At 41.1% G+C, this 20,448-nt stretch overlaps 1 protein-coding gene across 1 annotated transcript; it reads right to left on the bottom strand.

The window, feature by feature from the left end:
• Positions 1-14,036: 14,036 nt before the first annotated feature.
• On the bottom strand, positions 14,037-18,940 carry LOC149844765 (ruBisCO large subunit-binding protein subunit alpha-like). The gene is made up of 9 exons (XM_089995262.1): positions 18,924-18,940; positions 18,583-18,784; positions 18,281-18,402; positions 17,960-18,167; positions 17,720-17,865; positions 17,330-17,636; positions 16,348-16,598; positions 14,633-14,833; positions 14,037-14,531 (listed from the first exon to the last, which is right to left on the bottom strand). Exons 2-9 carry the CDS (start codon positions 18,701-18,703, stop codon positions 14,244-14,246), a joined length of 1,644 nt encoding a protein of 547 aa, XP_089851388.1. The 5' UTR covers positions 18,704-18,784; positions 18,924-18,940; the 3' UTR covers positions 14,037-14,243.
• Between the last annotated feature and the right edge of the window lie 1,508 nt (positions 18,941-20,448).

The raw sequence follows: 20,448 nt of genomic DNA, 5'->3' as shown, positions 1-20,448 counted from the left end.
TTTCTTTGTGAATGGTTCTTGTATGTTCATTTTGCATGCTTTCAATATTTTAATGTAAATAGTTGATGTCTACTTTTATTAGTTGCTATGAAAATAATTTTTCAATAACCAGTTTCTCTATTTTATTTTTGTAGAAAAAACTTTATTTATTTATTATAAAATAATGATTAAAGAGTTTGCCATAGAGGCAACAACACCTACTGATGAACAAAACAAATAGAAGAACAAAAAAATTACCCATTGGTTGATATTTCATACTATAAAGTATGGATGAAGCTTGATGTGGATAAAGAGGGAACCTGCTCCATGGCTAAAAGTATGGGTATTTGACATATTCCACATTAAATGTGACATCAATAAGCAAAAGCCCACAAATCTATACTGAAATAAGAAGCAACTAACACCTCCAATGACAACAAGAACGACTGTTGAAGTTGCTGAAGCAAAAGCAAAAGAAAATATTGACCAGTTTGTGGCCAAAATCATGTCTCTCATCCTGAAAGCATCTAAGGAAGGGGATTCATCTGTATAGTCAATGGTGAAGAAGTTGAAGGATCCATTAACTTAGTCTGAGGTTGTTGCTAATCTTAATGCCTGACTAGAGAAAGCAAGAGACGTGGCCACCTGCAGTGACAATGGTGAGATGGAGATCAAAAGTGTGGACACCATGACGTGGGAAGTAGGGGTATCAATGGGTTAGTTTTGACCCAGACGCAACCTGTACTAAACCTTACAGGGTTAAGGTTTGGTGATAAATAAGAAGGTTCGATTACAATCCAGGCCAGACCCAAAGGGCCTGGTTAATATATGGAAGCAGTTATGGTTTGTGAAATTTCATACCTGACTTGGCTTGACCCAAGTTCTAACTAAAATTTATATTTTTTTAATATAAAAAAGGATAAAATTATTATTTTACTAGGTATGGTCTGGGCATGATTCATGCAACCTTTATAGGATTTGGGTATCGTTTCTCTTATGGTGAGTCTGATTAGACTCGGATCGAGACCTGATACTAGTATCTCAAACCAGGTTTGGGTCTGGTTCCACCTGGGTACGAACCAAACTGACTCGTTGACACCCCTAGGGAAAAGGGCAGAGGCAAGAGAGAGTGGGGGTCCTCAACTGAAGAAAAAAGAGAGTGAGGGCTCTCTTTCATATAAGGATTCTCAGGAGATTGATGTGGAGAAATCAGAGAAGGATCCTCAAGAGTATGAGGAGGTAGAAGTTCAACCCTTGAAGAAGCAAGTGCATATTCTGAGGAAGAGGTCGTAGTGACAAATAAGCTTTAGTGCTTGTGGACATATACTTTCTTTATTTGTTATTATATGTGATATGTTTTTAATCAATTTCAATGTTACATTCAATCATTAATTAAATTGTCATATATATGTATTTGTGTTGAGTCTTGTAATTGAATCTTTAAAATGTTATATGTATGTGTATATAAAGTATGTATGTAAGATCACTATTTTAAATATTGTTATTCGTTGATTAATTTGTCATATATGTGTAAAACATATTTTTATAATAACTAGTTTGAGTATAGACATACGTTCATTAAATTATCATATATGTGAGTGTGTGTAAAGTATATTTATAAAATAACTAGTTTGATTCTTGCAATTCAATTTTTAAAAAGTTATATGTGTGTACGAAATATGTTTATAAGATAACTAGTTTAAATATTGTAATTCATTGATTAATTTCAGTATGAATTTGAGTTTGAGTTTGCATTTCAAATGATTTTTTTCTGTTATGACATAGGCCATAGCATGATACTCGGCATGTCCCGGACTGAGCCTTCAAAATGAGGCATGTGCAGTGCGAAGCTTTGTTGAGTGGTAAACACATCTAGTGTAGCAACGCGCAGTATGCGTTGGCTCTATCCGTGACGCACGTCGATAACGCCACATGTGATAAGCAACAATATTGGCGTTAGTACACCTTTGGGTGGTGGCTCAACGTAGAGCGTTGGTTGAATATGCAGTGCCAACGGATCAGAGGATGTTGCCTTTGAAGATTTTGTTATGGACCTTTTGACTTGGAGTTTTCCACGCGTAGCGGTTGGACGCACGGGGGTGCGTGTGGGTTAGGGCTAATTCCCCGTTGGAATCACCTTAGGTGATTCCAACCGAGTATGGTGACTCGGGGCTAGGCGAGTGAATGCCTAGGCACCGTCGAATGAGTTTGGGTGGTGCTCTTTACTATAGTGTTGAATCATCAACTGGTCTTTGGACTGGGGGCCACAAGGCCTTGTCCCTTCAATGGCGGGGTTTTGCTATGTCGTGCGCATGGGGCCGCAAGACACTTCATGGCATGCAAGGCTAAGGCAAAGTTTGTGCCTCTTTTGAAAGTGATAGCTGGTATGGGATGGCTATGCACTAAGCGACATGGACTACATGGAATGCGCACTTGAAGATGTGCTTGATCAGCTTTCTCTAGGCAGCTGCACATGAGGTGGTGTGCAAGGCCTATGAAAATGATTGGCACATAGAAAATTGTTGTGGCGTGACCTTTGGCCGTTGGGTTGTTTAGACTGTGCAGTCTGGCGCATTGCGGGTTTGCAAAAAATTCTATGCCCGTGACAAATTGGTATCATAGCAGAAAGATTCACGGAGACCTTGTTTTTCATTATGTGACACTAAAGAGAACAACGATGGTTTATCTTAGTTACATAATTTTGCACAGCTGGAGTGTAATTGACCGAGCACAGAAGCAGGATGTTGGCAGGATGTTATGGGACATCTTGTCGATGATAAGCAAAAGTGTAAGGTTGTTGTTCAGTTGTTTAAGGGAACGTAGATGAGCCAAAGATTCCTACCAGTTGTGTGTTAGGCTCACAGGTGGAGCATGGCGTTTGCCTTGTGCATGCAGAGAATGCACGTCAGATTCGGCTGGATGGATTTGCACCTTTGGGCATGGGAGACTCAATTAAAACTTTTAGATTCTCTCCCAAGATTGTGGGTTAGCAGAGTGCCCATGATGAGCAAAGATGCTCATTGCTTTGGTCCCTTGAGTTAAGAGTTCCTCTATGGATTGTGTGTGCTGAAAAGTTGTGGTTTGTAGCTCGCCGGTTTGGTTCCTGTAGGAACGTTTGCTGGCTCTAGAAGAGAGTTACAGTGTTGGGCGGTGTTGCCCCTTGTGTGGATGAGTGCCCAGGAAGATGCTTTGATAGACCACTTTGGGGTATTATGCAAGTAAACGTCCCCTACGTGAGGAGTAGTTTGGACCATTGAAAAACCGCAAGGTTGTGCCTAAGAGTTGATATCTTATAGCACGTGTTGGTGGTCATACTTATCTGCGTGCATCACGAAAGGTTTAGAATTACCCTTACTGGGGTTGGAAGGCACCCCAGCCATGAGCATAAAGATGACAAGTTTGTCATGCAAGCGAGAATGACCTGCTTGAAGTTTGAGACTTTACTGGGGTTCCACGAGCAAATGATGCTCGATGTTGATGCAACAAAAGACCACTGTCTAAGTAATTAGAGGCGCGTTAAGGAATGCGACTTAGCATATTAAAGGTTACGACGATGGTAGACGAAAACCAGAACAAGCTGAGTAGGGGAAAGAAAAGAGTAAACCAAAGATGAATCTAAAGAGAAATTGGCATATTAGTTAAGACTGTGTTCTTACTTGCATCGACATTGTCGAGGACGACAATGGTTTGGGTGGGGGAGAATGTCCCGAACTGAGCCTTTGGAATGAGGCATGTGCAATGCGGAGCTCTGCTGAGTGGTAAACGCATTGAGTGTAGCAGCACGTAGTATGTGTTGGCTTGATCGGTGACGCACGGTGATAGCACCACACGCGATAAGCAACGATATTGGCATTAGTGCACCTTTGGGTGGTGGCTCAAATGTAGAGCATTGGTTGGATATGCAATGCCAGCGGATCAGAGGATGTTGCCTTTGGAGATTTTGTTATGGACCTCTCGACTTGGAGTTTCCCACGCGTAGCGGTTGGATGCACGGGGGTGCATGTGGGTTAGGGCTAATTCCTCCAGGAATCACCTAAGGTGATTCCAACCGAGTATGGTGACTCAGAGCTAGGTGAGAGAATACCTAGGCACCGATAAATGAGTCTGGGTGGTGCTATTTGCTATGGTGTTCAATCATCAACTGGTCTTCGAACTGGGGGCCGCAAGGTCTTGTCCCTTCAGTGGCGGGGTTTTGCTATGTCGTGTGCATGGGGCCGCAAGACACTTCATGGCACGCAAGGCTAAGGTAAAGTTTGTGCCTCTTTCAAAAGTGATAGCTGGTATGGGACGACTATGCACTATGTGGCATGGACTACATGGAATGCGCACTTGAAGATGCACTTGATCAGCTTCCGTTAGGCAGCTGCGCACTAGGTGGTGCGCAGGGCCAATGACAATGATTCATCACATAGAAAAGTGTTGTGGCGTGACCTTTGGCCATTGGGTTGTTCAGACTGTGCAGTCTGGTGCGTTGTGGGTTTGCAAAAAATTCTATGCCCGTGACACGACATATACTATAGATAAAGCAACTCTATGCTCCTTTTTACTCTTTCAAGATATCAATGAGTCTTCCAAGAACATACAAAATCCAGTAGTAGGGTGGCGATCATGGGATACTCCCCAAAGTCTACATCATAATATGCTTTCAACTCTAATGCAAATTAAGCGAAACAAAATAGTGTTCTTAATGTATATAATAATTCTCAGCACAACTGTCAAATGATTTGACCTAGGTGCACTAATAAACTGTACATGCACAACAAAGGTAATATCTGCCCTTGAGATGGTTAAGTAAATCCAACTCTGTGCTAATTTCTTGTATACTACATGATCATAGAGAAGTTCACCATTTGAATGTTTTAACTTGCATTTAGCTTTCATAGAGGTGTCTATGTGCTTTTTATCTTCTACCAACCTTGTTTTACCTATCAACTCAAGTACATACTTATGCTATGCTGACAAATACCCTCTTTGAGAGTATACAACTTCTAACCCCACGAAGTATTTCAACTTTCTCAAGTATTTCATTTTAAAGTTTTCTGCCAAGTAAGATTTTACATTATCAATCATGACTTTGTCATCTCCCACAATTATCAAATCATCATCATATAGTAAAAGTATATACCGCCCCTGAGTAGAGTATGTTACCAATAATGTTGAATCATGAAAACTCCTTTTAAAGCCGAATCTTATAACTACAATGCTGATCTTATCAAACCAAGTTTTTGGAGCTTGCTTTAACCTATACATGGCTCATTTTAACTTGCACGCTCAATCCTCTCTGTCGACCACCATTGCGATGCAACTCTATGTATACTTCCTCTTTCAAATCATCATTCAAAAAAATTATTTTTGACATCTAGCTGTCACATGTCCTATATTCTCACAACTTTAACTGCTAACAAGGTCTAACAAGGTCGTGATGGTTGTCATATTAGCAACAAGAGCAAAAGTTTCAACAAAATATATCTCATACTATTGACTATATTTTATTGAACCACCAACTTTGATCTTGATCTTATATGCCCATTTATACCCAATCATATTTTTTCTTATGGCAATTTGACTAATTCCCAAGATTTCATTTTCTCCCGTGCCTCCAACTTTTTAGACATGATTTTTTGCAACTCAAACTCTAACATAGCTTCAACATAAGATTTTGGTTCAACATAAGATTTTGGTTCATTATAGGACTAAACGATGGTTAAGAAAGATGGATGAGTAGCAAAAACAAATTAATAAGAAACAAAATGAGAAGAACGAATGGAAGGTCTAGAGCATCTACACACTCACCTATGAAATGGAAGAAGGTACATGTGCTTGCTCACTAGGATCGGCCTAGGAAGCATTAAGACTTGGCGCTTGCAAAGATTCATATTTTTTATCATGCTGCTCAAGAAAGGACTGAGAGGGGACACATAATGACCTTCTACCATAAGTAACACATTCTTTATCCTTATCTTTCTATGCATCCTCTGAGAAGGGTATCAAAAAGGAAAATGTGGAATCAAAACTTTCTACTTGATAATTATTAGGGGTGTTTCAAGAATTCTACATGTCTAAAAGTCCAAACCTTCTTGCTCACATAAAAACATTTATGGCCTTTTTTCTTTCAGGATATTCAATAAAACAACATTTAACTTTCTTAGGAGATAACTTATATCTTTGTTGTAAAGGAACATATATAAAACAAGCACTATCAAACACTTTCAACATGTCATAATCAAGTTGATGACATCCAATTTATCAAATTGAGTGCAGCTCCCATGGTCATTGCCCAAAACTCCTTGAGCATCCTACTGTTAAACAACAAATTTATAGTGGTATCCAGGATATGTCTATTTTTTCTTTCCATTACTTTATTTTATTCTGGAATGTAAGGACAAGATCTTTGATGCGCCATATATTTTTCTATTAAGAATTCACGTATGTTATTTCTCTCTATAAATTTGAGTGTAGAATATTCACTTTAGCTTAAAATTGAGTCTCAATATACATATATATATATATATTTTAAATATCAAATAATTCACTCTTGTTTTTCATAAAATATATCCATGTATATTTGGTAAAGTCATCAATGAATATCACAAAATACATGGACCTACCTTTTGACTGTAAAGTAAATGAATTTTCTGGATCTTTCAAAAATAATAAGGGATTCTCTTGGTACTTTTGTGAGTAATTAATTGACAGTTAATAATCTATAAACTTTTGGACGTTTATCAAGTTATTTAACTTATACTAATTTTTTAAATACCCTTGGATCTCGATCTCGATGGAGGATCCACGATGATCGACCCCCATGAAACCCAGTTCAAGTCATAAATTTGACATGCGTAGGATCCATTGAATCTCCTAATAAAACAAGTTTGGATCTTGTGTATGGTCCAAATTTGTGAAACATCATAACAAAGACTCAGATCCATTCAATGCACCATGTCCAGGTTTAGAATAATTTTGAGTTGGATCTCGAAAGAGATCTGAATCACTCAGAACCTTTAAGATAAAAATGTATCCAATAGAAGGATTCACTCTGAAAACAAGTTGGATCCAAATGAGATCCATATTGATAAACACTATGGGTCTAGAATTGGATCTAGAGATATTGACCAGTTCTCAAAACTTATAAAGACATATATACATGTGATAAATATACACATATATATCAAAATAGAAATATGAATGGATTGTTTGGATACGAGATCTAAACAAGGCCCAAACTGGGTCTCACATAGAATAAATTAGGGTTTGGGTCCATTCAGACCCAACCCAACAAAGAACACAACACTATTGCATTAAAATTGGAATTGGATCCAATCTAATCTCAACTTGATGCACTTTACACTAAAATAAGGTCTTAGAATAGATTTGAATTTTTAAGGATCCAAATCCAAACCACACACACTGTGGAAATAGAGAATCGAAGGTTAAAGGGACTAAAGAAAATCCTAATAAGAAAACTACATCTCTGTGGGATATTATGGTTATCATATAGGTTGACACTTTTTTCCCCTCAGTTCTGCTTCATATATATCAGAAACCCTCGCTTGTTGGTTCAGTCCCCTATCTGACGTCTAAATTTGATTCCATCTTTGCAATCTTGGTCCCAACATTATGATGTGTGACTTGTATCTCCATGTTGATCTAGACTTGTGATTGGTCAGGTACTTCATGGTGCTTTTCGCTGGGATTGCAGCTGAAGCTCTTGTACATGGAGATGCTGAGGGTGGTGAAAATGATGAGAATCTGTTTAGGAGCATCTGCGTACTTCTTCAGCCTCCATTAAATACTACACAAGTTTCTTTTCCTCTCTCTCTCTCTCTCTCTATACCCCACCCAAGTCGGTCCCAGCTCTCAACCCCTCTCTTGAATCTCGACTCTGAACCAACCTCTCTCTTTCTCTTGACTCTGAACCAACCTCTCTCTTTCTCTTGAATCTCGACTTTGAACCAACCTCTCTCTTGAATCTCGACTCTGAACCCCACCCACCCTAGAACTGCATCTCTCTGAACCCCACCCACCCCACTACTCATTATCGTCGCAATGCATCCTCTCTGTTGCTCATCGAAGGCTACTCCACCGTTCCTCCCAAAACCCTAACCCCCACTTTTGTGGTGCCTTCATGACTTTGCCGATCTCCACCGAATATCATCTGTGGGTGTGGCCTGCCGGAAGGTTATCTCTCTCTTCTCTCATTCTGAGCCTCAACCCACCCAAACCCTCCTCCTTTACGCCCTGAAACCCTCTTCTTCTGTCTCTGGTCTGCTGCTCATTGACTGCTCTTTCACCGTTCTTCTCCCCTGAGCTGCGCTACACCTGTTTGAGTCCTCCATCAGCGCCTTCCTCAAACTCCAGTAAGTTCTCCCTCTCGGTTGACCCATTTGCCCTCCCCTGCATTCTTAACCTTCTGGTACCCTCAAATAGCCTCACCGCCCTCACGCTCACCTCGTTCAAGCTCCCTCAGATTGCTTTTCCCTTCTCTGCAACCCTTCCCCCCCCCCCCTTCCCTCGCTCGAGCATCAGCCGATGCCCGCTTGCCTGATTTCTGCCCTTTGCGGCCTGAGTCGCAGGATCCCATCTGCCTCTGCTTTGTACCCCACCCACCATGTTCCTCTATCCTTGAGGCTCCACCAATGACCCAACTCACCCAAGCACGAACACTCTTATTTTGCTGACTTTTTGATCTGCCATTGATGGGCGGATACCTCTTGGTTTGGCCTCCTCTCTTGATTCCCACCCTACCTCTTCCTCACTCTGTGAGGTTCCACTCGTGACCCCACCCACCCTGTTCCTTCTCCAACTTAGCTACTGCAGGCTTCAAGCGCCATCTCCATCCGCCTCTATCTCTGTCTTTTGGGTGTGACCCATGCCTCCCTCATCCCTCTTCTTCTGAGGCTTAGGAGCCTCCAACTCCCTGCAGGTCAACCAACATGCTCTATTTTATATCCTAGAGGCTTTGAACGATTGGGGGCTCGCTTTCGCCCTTCGTCGCCTAGGTACTTCTGTTGCCCTCCCTTTCCGCTTATCTTTTCGTGTGTTCTTCTCTCTATCGGAGGCCTTCGCGTCCTGTCTCGCCGCCGGATCACTGCTGGCTCGTGATGTCGGGCGATTCCTTAGAGTTGTTAGGGTGGAATCTCTTCAGGCATGCTTTGTTGGCGCCACTCTACGGGCTGCATTTTTCTTTCGCAGGCCGCCCAGGTCGATCGACGGTCGGGGCTAGCAGAAGGTGAAAGCTACCTGGCAGCGATCTTTCTCCAAAAAGCTTTCTCGTTCTCATCTTTCACAGGCGAAGCCGGGTGACTGGTGGTGTGCTGTTTGCCTTTCGCTCAACTTCCGCAGGCGTTGTGCTTGCCTCCATTGCGCCTCGTTGTTCAGGTCTCGGTAGCACCCAGTGTTCAGGCACTCATGGGCGGTAGTCCCTCCTCCCTCCGTCGGACGAGCCTCTTCGCGAGGTATGCACAGCCCTCGCAAAGCTTCGTTCACGCCTTGGGTCCAGATCAGTACCTTGGAAGATCCTTCATCGTCATTTTGGGGATTCAAGATCGGCTCCGTTTGGGTGTCGTTGCGGCTGTCAACGGCTACACCGATGTCTTTCGCAGGGAAGCATTTCAATCTCAACCATCTTTGTCGTGACCGTACCAGTGGCTCGCCTGCCATCTTGGGTCGGGTAAGTTTCTGCTCTGCTGTGTTGGGCCCGCCTGTCTTTTGTGCTGCCTCCGTCTCTGAGGGTTCCGCTTCCGGTGACTTCTGCAGCCAGGGAGTGCTTGCAACATGCTCGGGGGTGCAGACGACATGCTCTGGGGTGCCTGCGATTTATTCGTCCTTTTCTCCTCGGCATAGATTGGGGATGCAGGTCGCGTGCTCTGGGGTGCCTTCAACTTATTCTCCTTTTTCTGCTCGACGAAGATGGCAGATATCTCGAGCTCCGTCGTCTCCGAAATCTGGTGTGGTGCAAATTTCTTTTTCAAGCCTGCGACTCAATATGCGGGAGGCATCCTCATCCTCGGGAAGCATTCTCTAGCCTTACAACGGGTGGACGAAGATGAATCGGTTGTACCACGTTCCCCATGTTGGTGAAGCTTTCTCGTGGTCCAATCGACGATCTACTTCGTGCTTCCGTCTGCTAGACAAAGTGCTCGTTTCGTCAGAGCTGCTGAGTTCTATTAAAGATATCTCTTGTTGCCTTCTTCTACCATCTGTCTCAGACCATAGTCAGATTGTTATCCGATGGGGTCAAGGCTTCTCCGGTGACAGATCATTTAGATTTGAGCAATGGTGGCTTAAGGAGGCGGGCTTCGAGTCGTTAGTCCATCAATCTTGGAGTAGACCTTGCTTTGCAGTCCGGGCGGCTACAAGATGCATGGTTAAGCTTTTTCGACTATCCCGCGGTATCAAATATTGGCTTATCTCCAATAGAATAAGCAAATTAAAAAATCTTGGGGATTGGGAGTGAGAGCTGGCTTCTATCAATCAGTCTCTCTTGGATACGTCCTATATGAATGCATCAGATATTGAAAGTCTTAATGCTAGATCGGCCGAGCTGACTCTTCTAGTGCAATCGTGGCGTCTAAAGGATGAGATTCGTTGGAAGCAGCGGTCAAGGGTGACTTGGCGTAAAGCGGGTGACGGGAATACAAGGTTCTTTCATTCTTTAGCGTCTCACAGGCATCGAAGACGTGTGATTCACACTTTGTATATCAATGATGTCTCCTTTTCGGGCGATCAGGTAATCAATGTTGTCTCCAACTATTTTTCTAACCTGTATTCCTGCAACCAAGCTGTAGGTGGCAATATGGGTTCAACTTTATTTTTGTCCATGGATCAAGCGCTATCCAACTCGATTCAGGGGTTGTTCACCGAAGAAGAAATCGTCTCGGTGGTGCGGGAGTCGTCTGGGTGGAAAGCTCCAGGATTTGATGGGTATCTTGTGGATTTCTTTCGCATATTCTGGCAATGCATTAAGAGTGACATTCTTAGTGTCTTCGCTGAGTTTCACCGTAATGTCCGATTGTCGGTTCATTCTCACCTAGCAATTGTGTCGCTTATTCCTAAGGAGGAAGCTGCATCGGATATCTCGCAGTTTAGACCTATATCAGTGTTAGGGAGTTTATATCGCATTATCGCCAATGTCTTAGCTAACAGGATGGGATCAATTGCTCCTAGGATTTTTTTGGAGGCTTAGTTCACCTTCATTCCTAACAGAAGACTTCAACATTCCTTCATTTTGGCCACAGAAGTGTTGCACTCTCTCAAGATCAGCGGGAGGACCTTTTTCACTCTGAAACTTGACTTTCATAAAGCCTACGACTCGGTTCATTGGCCGTTCCTCTTCAACATGTTGGCAAACTTGGGCTTCGGTAGGCGTTTCTCTAGCTGGGTGCATGAGCTGGTAACCAATGCCCAATCACAGTTTCAGATCATGGGGTCAAGGAAAAACAGTTCAAACTTGGTCGTGGTTTTCGACAAGGATGTCCTCTGTCTCTGTTACTCTTTAACGTCGTCTCTGAAGGCCTGGTGGTTTTGGTTAAGAGGGCAGTGGAGTGTGATCTAATTGAATCTCTCTGTATTCAAGAGTGTCGTAGTCAGATCCTGACCTACGCTGATGACATAATTTTCTTCGGAAGGGCCTCCATCCAACAAATGTTAAGATTCAAGCTTGTCCTTCTTTTTTTCCAATCGATGTCAGGTCTATCCTTGAACTACGAGAAGTGTTGTCTATCCATGGTCAACGCCCCTCCATCAATGTTGGACATGGGCCAGCAGATGCTCGGTTTCGGATAACTCTTTTTCTTATCTGGGTCTGCCGCTTCAAATCAGTCGTGTATCAACGTAAGCCTGTAGCACCACTATCCAAAGGGTTCAGAAAAAAATATCGGGCTGGCAAGCGTCCTACCTTTCTATCGCGGGTAGACTAACTCTTATCAAGCACGTTCTTTCTGCTATGCCAGAATTTTTTTATGTCTATGTTCCTGATGCCTATGGGGGTTAGTAAGAAGATAGCTCAGGTAGTGACGCACTTCCTGTGGTCTGGGCGAGGTCCCCAAAACAAGCGCCACCTAATAGGGTGGGACACTCTTCGACTACCCCCAAATGGTGGGGTTTGAGAATCAAGGATCCCCGACTGAGGAGTATGATTCTTGTCGTGAAGCAGAGCTGGCTTACACACCAACCTGGGTCTCCGTGTGCAAGCGTACTTCAAGCTAAATACGGTGGAGTGGAATCTTTGGTGGGGGCCACAAGCGTGCGTCAGAGAACTATGTCAAAGCTTCGACGATCATGGATTCAAGCATAGTCTGCAGTTCTGTCTCATAATGGCAATATTGACTCGCAGTCTCAGTTCTTTGGTCGTAACCTTGCTCTAAACGGATATTTCCGCTCAAAAGAAGGCTACCTCGCTATCCTTTCGTCGGAGGTGGACCGGTTCCCGACGAACCTGATCTGGGGCAAGGGTCCAACTCCGAGATCATGTTTCCTGGCTCGGCTAATCTTACACGATCGGGTGCAGACTGGCAACTTCCTCAAATCCATCGGATTTCATCTGCCGAGTAAATGTGTGTTGTGTGAGGCAGCTGAAGAATCTGCCTTTCACCTTTTTTGGGAGTGCTATGTTTTTCAAAACATCTTTAAGGTGACTTGGAATAAGTCGGGGGTCAGCGTGCGCCAGGAATCGTTCGCCAACGATTTGTTATGGGGTCCTCAACCAGTTCGTCATTGCAACAAATGGTGTATTATTTGGCGAACTTGGCTTCTCTTGTCATGGTGGGTCGTATGGATGACTCGCAACAACGCTATTTTTCGGCATATTCCGGCAGTGTTCAACAAAATGGTGAACCTTATTTTGGCGGACGTATACGCCATTCTCCGCATCAACATCCCTGATCTGCAGCACCATCTGCCTCCAGGGACCATTCATGATCCAGGGTGATGCTTGTCGCTTATCTGTATTTGTTTCTTGTTTATTTCTTCCTTTTCTCCTTGCATCTCTACTTTTCTTTTTCCTTTTTTGGGGCTCCTTGGCATGTCTTGGGCCCGTGTTTGGTTACCCGGTAGATTCAATGTTGGTTGAACCTGTTTTCGTATCGTAATGTTGATGGTTATAGTTCGTCTCTCTCTCTCTCTCTCTCTCCTTATCAATTGTAACTTTCAATTTAAAACTGTGTCTATAAATTGCATGTTGCAGATGTCAAATCAGGCACGCTGGTCAGTTCAGCAGTCATACATGCTTCTGAAGAGTCATAAAGCTGCTCATAGAGCCGCTTTCAGAGCTCTTGAAGCCGGTAGAAGTTTTGGTACCGTTATAAGGAGAATTGAATAAGCAATGATGTGATTCACCAAGAGTTGGGAGAAACTTGTTGGACTTTATCTCTGAAATATCTAGTATATGCTCAAGTATCAATATCGTGGTGATTTGGAAGGGTGGCATGGTCAGGCTCTAGGTCCCCCCAACTATCATGGTACCAAATCCAACAATTTATTACTCATGTAATGGATAAATTTTCAAGTCCTGGATCTGGGTCATTGATTATTTGAGATCTGGGATGGCCTCAACACTACTCAATCCAGGCTAAACGAGTCCAAATGATGTCCCCAGATCTGCAACTAAAGAGGTTATGATCAAAATGCAACTGGATTGGCTGCTCTACTTGGTGATGGGAAATAAGCTAAGTTGCTCGTGGTTCGACTTTTATAAAGAGCTCATTCGAACCTGGAAAATAGGCTCAACAAGCTGAACTTTAATGACAGGTGTTCCTCTTGGCTTGGCTCGTCCCAGCTCTGAAACAATGTATTTTTAATATAAACAAGTCGGCTAGACTCAGCTGGCCACAAGAATGAGCCAAGCTTGAACACTTCAAGCTCAGCTCATTCGGCTCATTTGCCAGCCCTAACCCTACTTGTGAGGAGCTTTTATTGTTAGACTTGATCAAACACAATGATCACTCTTATTTAAAAAAAAAGATCCCTTCTCTTGGCCAGAGGCCCAGAAATAGATCAAGTGCATGAATTACTTAAAGACAAAAGAACATGTCCAGTTATCTTTATCAAAATGATTTACATCGTCAAATAAGTACACTATAAAAGGATTATGTTACTACAATATCAAACACTATAGAGGTCATAATAGTAGAGATACAAAGAAAAAATAATCAGGAACAAAAAAAGGGCTTGGCAAAATTGCATCTCCTAACTAGCAAAACTTTTGGTAGTCAAGACTTGTCAGAATGGCATCTCATTCCCCAGCACCGTTGGTTTTTGATCAAGCATCATGGAGTTATTCCAGGAACAAAAGGAACAGCTGGTTTTGGTTTTCTTATTTTCTCAACTAAGACAGCTTGAGTCATTAAAACAACACCAGCAATGGAGACAGCATTCTGAAGTACAGATCTTGAAACCTTGCAAGGATCTACTACACCACCATCAAAAAGATTTTCATACTTTCCACTCATTGCATTGTAACCGAATTCCCAGTCAAAACCACGGATATTTTCAACTACTACTGACCCATCAACTCCAGCATTACTAGCAATCAATGTGGCTGGTACAAGAAGCGCCTGAAAAATCAGCAATTCAACTTGATGATCAAGAGTTGAACAAAAAATATTTGGTTGCAAACAATTTGGGTGATCCATACACAGAGGTTGAAAAGCAATACCTTGCCTATGATGTCAGCCCCAAGCTTCTCATCTGGGTCCTCCATCAGATTCTTAATGGCAGGAATTTGCCTAGATAAGTGGACATATACAGCCCCTCCTCCAGGGGCGATACCTTCTGCCATGGCTGCTAGACTGGAATTCTTTGCATCCTCAATTCTGAGCTTCCTATCTTCCAGTTCAGCCTCAGTTGGTGCACCAACCTATTTCAATGAGAAATTTCATTGTAACTCAAAAGGAAAATCAGAATTAATATCACAGCAACGAAACAGGAAGACCATCAGCAGGACAGGTTACGTTAAGATCATAAAGCTAGAACAAACAAATTCAAACGTTAAATCTGAAACCAGTTGCAATTTTATGACTCAATCAAAGGAAACTAGGAAAACTAAATAGATAAAAAATTTAACATGAAATATGTTCCAACATTATGACTCAATGAAGGAAAGTCGGAAACTAAACATGTAAGATTACTCTTTTGGAAGAAATAATGCAAACACTAAATGTCCAAAACTAATATGTGTGTTGCATGATGAGGTATTAGTGCAAAACAGTAACGCTATTGTTGATATATTATGGAGAACACATGGATAGACATCCACTCTATATATAATATCAAAGAGCAATTTGACGTATTGAACAATGACCCCAGATGATTTTTTTTCTCATCACAGGTGGTCTACAGGTGTACAAGATAATATAGGGCTGCAAATGCATGTTCAATGGCAAATCACAAGCAAAACAGCAGATATTTGGTTTTATATTTTGGAACAACGACGCACGGCTGCTCTCTGATCAAAATCTAGACTTAATTTGAACTCTAGCTCAGTGATCTAATGTCAGAAAGACTAGCTGGCTAAAAAGAAAAGGGAAGGATAATTCCAAACGGGTCATGAGTAGGTGGGAAATAAACAAAATCCTCTTTTTCCAAAAAAATCCAAAAACAATCGCATGGTTTTCTTTGCATCTTTTGTTCTTAATGCACACACACACACACACACACACACACGAATGTGTATACTCTCTGAGGTCCCTTCAAACATCATAGTTGCAGATGTATTTATCATATTTGCTTGGCAGAAAACATGCATTAGATTAGGTATTTTCATACTCAGATCAGATGCGTTTTTCAGAGATAAAAAATCAAGGGTTCACAAGCAAGCAGAATTGGTTTGCAACATGTGGCATATGTATGTGTGTGAGCATCATGAAGTGACTTGTAATCATTTTGAGAGTTTGTTAGCTCTTTCCAAATGCTTTTTGACCTTCTCTTTCTCTATGATATATGTTGGATGCCAAGAAGCTAAGCTCTGGAAGACTAAGTTGGCACCTTTTTTTTTCTCCATTTTTATTTATTTAATTTGACTCTTATTGCACTGGAATGATACAGGTGAAAAAAAGATTCAACGTCAAAACTGAACTCCAACATTATTTAAATCCTGCCATCTTATATGTTCAGCCGATGCTGGCTTTCCCCCACTGCAAACCATGCATTTTTGCAGTGCACTAAATCTAAATTTGTGGTCAATAATTTGTCAAGTAATTTAAATTGGTCGCAGCAAACATAAGAAGACACCAAAAGTCAGAACTTCTTAATAGCATATTCCTTTGCAGCACCATCTTTCATCTTTAATCTGGAAACCACGATTTAGAATAAGTACAACCAAAAGCTAGATGACATTTTATAAAGACAAAATTTCAGAAAGGATGTACCAACCTTGATTATAGCAACACCACCTGACAGCTTTGCAATTCTCATCGAGAGCTTCTCAGACAGGTATGCACTATCTGTTTCAGCAATATCTTTCTTTAATTGATGGATTCTTGCTCGTATTTCACCTTTAGTGGCTGGATCTGCAACTATCATTGTTGAGTTTTTTGTTATAGTAACTTTCTGTGCGGTACCAAGTTGGTCTGATGTTGCATCAGCAAGGCCCGTTCCCAGATCCCCAGTAAGAAAATCAGCCCCTGTTTGATCCCAATGATGATGTCAGAACAGTAGATATCAATATATCAATAATGATCATTCACAAGTCAGTAGCATAACTTTGAGTGCTTAAAGTTAGAGGGTGCACCCTCGGTGACTTTTGAAGAGACATCCGCTCCACATTACTCTCACAAAGTTAAGACAAAAAATCAAGCAGATGATCATGATCCATTGCACTTCCTATAGAAATAATACTAAGAGATTTAAATGCCAAATTACTAAATTATCAAATTGCAGGCATCATGAAAGTCCGACTAGAATAAGAACCTACCTGGACAGGCATAAGTTCAGAGGCTTTTACTTGGAAGGATTACTCAAACTAGGTTTGGAAAGCAAGGAACAGCTTAATTAAGTCCTAACATGGTCTCTCAGCAGACTAAACATATTCCAACTGAAAGTACCAAGCCATGGGTGCTAAGATACACATACACACACACGAGCTGAAAGAACTCAAGGTTTGATCAAGGAGTATGGTACAACTATGTCTTTGACCTAGTAATGGTGGAATGAATAGCTTTAGTTTCTAGAGTTCTGCTCACAATAGGACATTACTTTTTACTAAAATCACAACAATAACTCTAATTGGTGGCAGCATATGGACTGCCACAAACTATTAAACTTCATCCAGAGCTAGATATCAAGTATGGATTTCTATCCTAATCTATTTCCCAGGTGATCAACGAAGTATATAACAATATATAAACACATTTACCTGTCATGATGGCAATGTCCTGTAGAAGTCCCTTCTTTCCTTCTGCAAACCCAGGTGATTTAATGGCAGCAACCTTGACTATCCCCTGCAGTTTGTTCATGATCAATGTAGCGAGCACTTCACTGGAGACGTCCTCAGCAACTAATAACAGGGGAACACCCAACTGAGTTGCCTTTTCCAACATAGGAATTATATCTTGTGTTTTGGTAATTTTCTGATCAGTCACTAGCACTTTAGCATTCTGAAATTCAACTGTTGAGGTGTCCTGATTTGTAACAAAGTGGTGAGATAAATAGCCCTTGTCAATCTGTAGCAAACAAAAATTTTGAAAATAAGAACACTTCCATGAATAGTGGACATCAACTCCATAACAAGTGTCCATCAGTTGACCTTCATTCCTTCTTCGACTTCAATAGTTGTTTCAAAAGATGATGATGATTCAATTGAGATGAACCCATCAGAGCCAATTCTTTCTAGAGCATCAGCAATCATGGACCCAATAAAATCATCATTTCCAGCAGATATTGATGCTACAGCTGCCGAAAATAAATAAAAAACTATAAATTTCAGAAACATGAGTTACTTCTCTTAAAGACCAAAAACGTAGAAACTGATAATTCTATAGATTACCTTTGATATCATCCTTTCCTTTTACGGGCCTGCACTTGTTCCTTAAGAATTCGACAAGTTCACATACAGTCTTATCCATCCCCAGCTTCAAAGAAGCTGGATTTGCTCCATTTGTGACAGCCATTAGACCTAGTCTGATTATTTCTCTAGCCAAGATAATGGCAGTGGTTGTCCCATCACCAGCTGAATCATTGGTCTTACTAGCAACCTACAAAAGTATAATTCAGCAGAAATCAATACAAAACATCTGAGTTATAGAAGATATTTTTATCACCGATAGGAGATGAACAATGTAAAGGGAAAAATCACCTAAAAACTTACTTCTCGAATCAACAACACTCCTGCATTTTCAACTGCATCAGGAAGCTCAATTGCGCGAGCAATTGTCACACCATCATTAACAACTTTTGGTAATTCGGTGCCATCCAGGACGACATTGCGCCCTGTGCTGTCCAAAAGCAACATTTTTTTCAGGAAATGTGGGAAACAAGAGAACTAAAAGACCGAAATTTTGAGAAAATGTACCGGGCAACTAGGCAAGCATAGAAAGTCACTTCTCAAGCAAGATTTGGCATGAGAAAGGTGCAAATAAAATGAAATGAGAGAGAGAGATGTGTGCTTGCCTCTTGGCCCCAAGGTGACAGCAACGGCATCAGCGAGCTTGTCTATACCAGACAGCAACCCTCGCCTGCACTCCTGGTCGAAAGCTATCCTCTTGGGCCCCGCCCTCGCCAAGAACCTCATCTTCTGAGTCTGCCTCCTCCCTACCAATGTACCACCAACGACGGCCCATGGCTTCAACAAGTTCCCCCCTTCTCCCGGCTTCTGCAAACAGTAAATTCTCATTCTTCTTTTTTTATAATACAGGAAAACAGAACAAGAAGAGAAAAAACTCTCTCATATTCATTACTTTTCTTCTTTCACCATTTGGAGAATTGGTGGGGGAAGGGATTCGGCTACTTACAGCAGAAAAGGTCGTCGCTCTGGGGAAGTTCGCTCCCAAAGAGAAGGCGTTGATCATAACGAAGCTCTTCTGGAGGCTGTGGGAACAAAAAACTCGAATTGTTTACTGGGTTTAGACGGAAAGCCTGTGAAGTGGCACCACCAACATGTGGAGCAAGCTCTTATGAGAGAGAGAGAGGGAGAGAGGGATTGGAAGATGGAGTAGGCGTTTGCTTCCGAGGGCAGGGTTAGGAAAATCGGTCCAACGGCAATCGACGGCTGCCTTGGGGCGGGGAATTTCATCTTTTTTCTAACATGCTACCGAGGGCTGGGAAACGAGACGAGCCGCTCTTGGCTCGGCTTGTGTTCGGCTCGTATAGAGTTTTGAAACTCGTGAAATAAGCTCGGCAAGCCAACGCAAGATTGATCTCGTTCAAGCTCGCTAATTAGTAATAAATATATTTTATATCGTAAAGTATAGATGATTGAACTGTTTGGTTTACAAACAATAAGTTTTAGTGTTCAAATTTAAGGCTGGTAAATGAGCCAAACCAATCTAATAGGGCATGTTCAGCCTCGGCTTGTTTACCAAAGGATTGGGTTCATAGGATTGATCTCATTGACTTGGCTTGTATTCGTGTTTAGCCGAGCCGAGTTTGAGCTTGGCTTGTCCCTCAATCAGATGAGCTAAACACGAGCTGACTCGTGTAAAAACATTTCGTGTTATTTATACATAGAATATATATCTTAAGTTCGAAATATATATAACACTTATGTACGTATTTTTCATGCACCCATCTCTTTTTTTATATATTTTATGCAATTTTTTTTATACATTACACTTAAAAAGTATATTATACATAAAAAGATATATATATATATATATATATATATATATATATATATATATATATATATATTTTATATATACGAGCTCTCTCGAGTTGAGTCTCGACTTGTTTAAGCTAAAATGCTGCTCATGGTTCAGCTCACAAACTATATAAACCAATCATGAACGAGTTTGTTACTAGCCCAACCAAGATGCTTGGTTTGTTTGCCAGACCTATCAAATTCTTTTAGTTACAACTTTGAAACAGGATATTTATTTTGTAAATGTGCTAGTTTGAGCTTGACTTAAGGGTCTTGGAGTTCAAATTCTACTTTTTGTTACCTTTTTTTTTTGTAAATGAGTCTGCTCAAGCTTCGCTCATTTAGCTTGAGCTACAGTGACAAAAGTTTAAAATGTGTTTTTTTTTTAGTCAAAAAGTAGCAAGAGTTTGATTTTTTTTTTTGAAAATCTTGCATTTTTTCAGCAAAATCTTGGCAATAAAAATAAATTAAAAATATAAAAAATAAAATTTATAAGAATATATATATATTATTTAAAAATAAAAACCACACTATTTTTATGATAAATAACCATTTAAAATGTAAATATCACATTTAAATCATGATATTTATGTTTTGCCTTAAAATTCATGATATTTTGAAAATATTGCTAGACATTATCATTTTTAACTGCCAGGTAATTTCTCGCTATATTAACG

This window comes from Nuphar pumila, chromosome 2, assembly GCF_984573655.1.
Source record: "Nuphar pumila chromosome 2, dmNupPumi1.hap1.1, whole genome shotgun sequence".
Taxonomy (NCBI): domain Eukaryota; kingdom Viridiplantae; phylum Streptophyta; class Magnoliopsida; order Nymphaeales; family Nymphaeaceae; genus Nuphar; species Nuphar pumila.
This window is presented reverse-complemented; position numbering and strand designations above follow the sequence as displayed.